The sequence below is a fragment of the Mustela nigripes genome, unplaced genomic scaffold (assembly GCF_022355385.1).
Source record: "Mustela nigripes isolate SB6536 unplaced genomic scaffold, MUSNIG.SB6536 HiC_scaffold_1718, whole genome shotgun sequence".
Taxonomy (NCBI): domain Eukaryota; kingdom Metazoa; phylum Chordata; class Mammalia; order Carnivora; family Mustelidae; genus Mustela; species Mustela nigripes.
In genome coordinates this window covers 185-5,833 of record NW_026741125.1, presented here as the reverse complement: position 1 = coordinate 5,833, position 5,649 = coordinate 185, and the positions used below count along the sequence as shown (strand labels likewise).

The 5,649-nt window shown below is 40.5% G+C and overlaps 1 protein-coding gene across 1 annotated transcript; it reads left to right on the top strand.

Annotated features, from left to right (window-relative positions):
• The first annotated feature begins 4,193 nt into the window (after window positions 1-4,193).
• Window positions 4,194-5,123, top strand: LOC132008864 (olfactory receptor 1L6-like). The gene has a single exon (XM_059387373.1). It carries the CDS (start codon window positions 4,194-4,196, stop codon window positions 5,121-5,123), a length of 930 nt encoding a protein of 309 aa, XP_059243356.1.
• The last annotated feature ends 526 nt before the right edge of the window (window positions 5,124-5,649 follow it).

Sequence of the window (5,649 nt, the reverse complement as noted above, 5' to 3'; positions counted from 1 at the left end):
ATTCCATTGTGTATATATACCACATCTTCTTGATCCATTCATCTGTTGATGGACATCTAGGTTCTTTCCATAGTTTGGCTATTGTGGACATTGCTGCTATAAACATTCGGGTGCATGTGCCTCTTTGGATCACTACATTTGTATCTTTAGGGTAAATACCCAATAGTGCAATTGCTGGGTCATAGGGCAGTTCTATTTTCAACATTTTGAGGAACCTCCATGATGCTATGGATTTCTTAAGTTGATCATGTATCCAGCCACTCTGCTGAACTCACTTATTGGTTCTAGTAGTTTTTCAATTGACTCTATTCTTTTTTTCCAAGATGATCCTATCTTCTTTAAATAATGAAAGTTTTATATTTTTTCCTTCCATCCCCTTACCATCTTTTTCTTTTCCTATAGTGTTAGACAGAATTTCCAATAGTATGTTTAACATTTGTGGTGGTAATGGATATCGTAGTCTTGTTTCTCATGTTTAAAGGAATACATTTAAGGTTTATCCATTTAGTGTAGGGTTTGGGTGTAGGTAGTTTTTAGCAAATTAAGAATATTCCCTGTTCCTAGTTTTCTAACAGAGGTCAGTGTAAACAGATGTTGAACTTTGCAAAATTCTTGTTCTGTTTTGATAAAAATTATTATGCAATATTATCCCCCTTTCTCTTATTAACATGAAGAAGTATTTGATGGAGTTTTGTGAAATCTCCATTACTGGGACAAATCCCACTTGTTTATGATCTAATATTTTTAGTACTATCTTAGATTCATTTAACAATTGCTTTATTTAAGATTTTACATATTTAAGATTATGTTCATAAACAAAATGGACTTAGAGTTTTCTTCTCTTATTTTTATTCTGGTTTTGGACTCAGTATTACACTAACATTATAAAATGGGCCAGAAGGTCACCCTCTTCCCTCTGTTTACTAGTTTCCGGAACAATTTGCATAAAATAGAATTAGCTATTTTGAAAGTTTGGCAGAACTTAACTTAAAGTCATTTGGGCCAGATATTTTTTGAAAGGGTAGGTTTTTGACTACCATTTATACTTTCTCAATAATTCCTTAGTCTATTTAAATAATTCTTGTACAATTTATATATTTCTAGAAGAATGTACCCATTTCATTTAAATTTTTCATAAAATTTTCTATTGTGTAAGACTAATTATCTCTAATGCCTAAAATAATTTCTCCTATCTTGATGATTTTTTTTTCTGGCATTCTTTTTTTGTGTGATTTTTCTTGCCAAGGGGTTTATTTCATTGATATTTCGTTAGGATTTCTATATAGTTTCCTAGGGCTCCTACAACAAATTACCACAAGCTTGATGGCTCAAAACAAAAGAAATTTATTCTTTCACAGTTCTGGAAGCCAGAAGTCCAAAACCTTAAAATAAAGGGATTATCCTCAATTACCCAAAACAAGCCTAGTGTAATCACAGGGTCCTTAAATGCAGACGGATGAGGCAAAAGAGAACCAGAGAGATGGCAACATAAGAAGGACTTACCCATCCTTGCTGGCATTGAAGACAGAGGGAGGGAGCCACTCACCAAGGAATGTGCAATTTCTAGAAGCTGGAAAAGGCAAGGAACTGGATTCTTCTGTGGAGTCTCCAGAATGGAACGGAGCCTTGTCAACATCTTGATTTTTTCAGCTTTCTGACCTACAGAACTGTGAAATAAAACTTTGTGTTGTTTTAAGCTACTAAATTAATGGTAATTTGTTACAATAGCCATAGAAAACTACACACTCCAATAAGAATTATCCTAAACAGAAAATCCTTAAGGACTTTGTTCCTTTTCCCTCTCTTCCAGGATAAGAATTATCCTAAACAGAAAATCCTTAAGGACTTTGTTCCTTTTCCCTCTCTTCCAGGAAAGGCCAATTTGTCCTGAGTCTGCACCCTGTCACTCTGTCGTCCCCTCCAGCTTAGCACTTACTCTCCTCCCAGTGACCAGTTCCCCCTCCAAAACACACTACCCTGGCTTACCCACCCCTTACCCTTTGTCTGGTTTCCTCTAGATTACATCTGTTATTTTTCAGCTGTACATAATTAGGTACAGAATACTAATAAAAAGTATCATTCATAGTATAAGCAACATATATATAGAATATTGTAGATCTCAAATACTTTTCAGATATGTTGTCTTATTTGAACTTAACAGTAAACTTCAAGACATGACATTTTATTTTCCCCATGTCCAAGGGTTATTATCTGAACCAGAACTAATTTCCAAATCATGATTTTTTTTTCCATCCCCTCTCCTGATTCTAGGAGTCTAGTCTTCCAGTTACGAATTTAAAGCACACAGTCTTACAATAAGTGGTCAGGGATGACATTTCTGGTTCAATCTGTTGGCCAATATTTATTACACAACTACATGAGCCAGGTAAAACAGTGGGAAGCAAAAACAGATTTGAACCCTGCCTTGGCAGCGCTTTCACCAAGGACCTATCCAGATGCTGTATGGATGGCCTCGGTGGGCCCTTGCCTAGTGAAAGGATCCAATTCAGACCTTCTGAGCACCAAGTATACCAAAGAGTAAGGAAAAACTTCAGAAAACAATGCTGCTGTGTGCATGCACCTGTTAAGATGTGAAATGGGAAACAAAAAAAGCCTGAGTTCTCCTAAGCAGGGCCACCAATTTCATTCAAGATAACTAAGCATTAAAAATATATCATTAGTACTTAGTTTGTTTCTGACTCATTGTCAAAAGTACCAGAAAGATGGTGAGAACACAAAGAAGTATAGGATATGGACTTCTCCAAATCAAATTGCATCCCAATTCTACCATCCCTTACCTAGGATTACTACCACTACTTCTAGTCTCTCTTTTCTGCTGTTTTTTCTGAAGTCAATCCTATCCTTAGGCAGGGTGGACATATTGAGTATATATTCTGTGACTCAGCATCTGGCTATCAACCCAGGTGGCTGCTGGCTGGTTCTAATTCTATGTCCCAATGGTTCCTTGTCTTGCCCCACTTCAACTGAATCTCTACCTTGGTAGATAGATGACTACTGCCTCAGTTCCTGCCAGGCTGGAGCCTTGGCTCTTGCCTTTGGGAGGACCCATTCCTGAACCTCAGCACCTTTCTGTGCATACCTCTCAGTGTGTTTTCGCCAGAATATTGCATCTTCCCACATTTCCATTGCCCACATTACTGCCCCTTAGACTCTTCTTGCCTGTAAGAGCACTCAGGATTCAGTTCCTCTCTGCCTTCTTGATGCCACTCACCTCCCTAAACCACCAAGTTCAACGTGAGGTAACTATGCTCCCCCTACTAGAGACAGTTCTCTAACTTCTCACTCAACTTTGACAGTTCTGCACCGTGATGGACATGTCAGAGTTCCAGGTCCCAAGCACTCCTAGTCTGACCTTCTCGCCCATAATTAAATTCTCAAATGCATTCCAAAACCACTTTTTTTTCCAAGAAAGGTTGGATCCAAGAATATAATCTCTATAGTAGTTATGTGATTGATACAGGGAGAACTTGGGATACCCTACCTTCCTTACACTGGGGAAGCAGAAGGTAGAAATCCTGGCAAGAAGCACCAGGTAGAAGGAACTAGAGGTTAGCAGGCTGATCAGAAACTGAGGCCCAGACACCTGGGTGGATCAGTTAATTAAGTGCCCGACTCTTGATTATGGCTCAGGTGATGCTCTCAGGGCTGTGAAGTGGAGCCCCATGTTGGGCTCCATGCTGGGCTTGGGCTTGCTTAAGATTCTCCCTCTCTCCCTCTCCCACTGCCACTTCCCACCTTCTTTCTTTCCTTCTAAAAACAAAACAAAACAAAACAAAACAAAAACACTTGAGGCCAAACAAAGCAACATATATGTCTTAGATACGACTTGCGAAATGATTGCTTTCTGAACATTTTTCCAAAGATTGTTACCACATATTGTCAGAATAGCCTAAGAACATGGGTATTATACATTTTGTCTCTTAAATAAAAAACAGATGAAGTACCATGTTCAAGTCCACAAAATTAGTCAGATGCAAAGTTGGAATTGAAATCAAGGTAGCCAACACTAGTGCTGTGAAGTCATATCATAAAATACATGGTGGGCTAAAAGAACTCCCCTTCTGCAGGGCACAAGTTGGAACAAGTTATAGATATCTCCTCTACCAGACTGAAGACCCCAAGCCAGGACATACACCAAACATTCCTCCATATGTTTTACTTATAGGAAAGCAATGCTAAGGGGAAACCAGAGCCGTATGACTGAATTCTTCCTCCTGGGACTGACCAGTGACCCCAAAGAGCAGGGGTGGCTCTTTGCCAGCTTCCTGACCATGTATCTGGTCAACGTGGCTGGCAACTCAGTCATCATTGCAGCCATCCAAGGGGATGCCCGCCTCCATACCCCCATGTACTTCTTCCTTTCCAACCTCTCCCTGGTGGACATCTGCTTTACAAGTGTCATTGTGCCAAGGATGCTGGCAAGTATGCTGAGCCAGAACAAGAAGGTCCCCCTTGCCCAGTGCCTCACACAGATGTATTTCTTTGTGGCCTTTGGGATCACTGACAGCTTCCTCCTGGCTGCCATGGCTCTTGACCGCTACACAGCCATCTGTCACCCACTGCATTACACCACAACCATGAGCCCCCAGCGCTGTCTCCTGCTGGTGATGTCGTCCTGGGTGCTGTCCCACCTCCACTCACTCGCCCACACGATTCTCATGGCCCGCCTCTCCTTCTGTGGGCCCAACATCATCCACCACTTCTTCTGTGACGTCCAGCCACTGCTGACGCTCTCCTGCTCTGACACCTCTGTCAATGAGCTTCTGGCCTTCACAGAGGGCTCCTTTGTGATCATGAGTCCCTTCATCTTGATTATTGTCTCTTATGTTTTCATCACCCGTGCTGTTCTGAGGGTCCCTTCCGGGGGAGGCAGGTACAAGGTCTTCTCCACCTGTGGATCCCACCTCACAGTTGTGGCACTATTCTATGGAACCATAATATTTGTGTACATTCGCCCCTCATCCACCTACTCAGTGACAAAGGACCGTGTGGTCACTGTCATCTATACAGTAGTTACTCCCATGCTGAACCCTTTTATCTATAGTCTTAGGAACAAGGACATGAAGCAGGCCTTGAAAAAGCTGATCAGAAGAGCAGAATAGCAAAACCCATTCATTCATTCAACAAGAACCCATGAAACACCTGTTGTGTACCAGGAACTGTATTGAATTATGAAAATATTGCAAAGATATATCAACCATAGCTCTGTGTCAAAATTAGCCACAGTCCAGTAAGTGGAAATGAGACAATTGCAATAGAAGGTTATTATACCTTTTGGTAAAAATAAATAAAATGATACACAAATATTGATGTCTTACTGTATCAGACACACAGTTTCCTTTTTTTTTTTTCCTTTTGTAGTCTCTGGCTCATATGAGTCACAGACATAACCAGTGTTGTGTAAAACAGTATCCTGAAGAAAAGCTGGAAAAACTTCTGTTGTGATGTTTTTTTAATCTCATATGAAGCCTCAGTAAGTCAAGATTGTCATCATATGAGTTATTCATCTCATGCACAAACTCCTTGGGTCTGGCTAATGGATATTCCTGTTACGTTTAGAATAGCTCATAACCTCCGGACTTCAAGCTCTATTACAAAGCTGTCATCATCAAGACAGCATGGTACTGG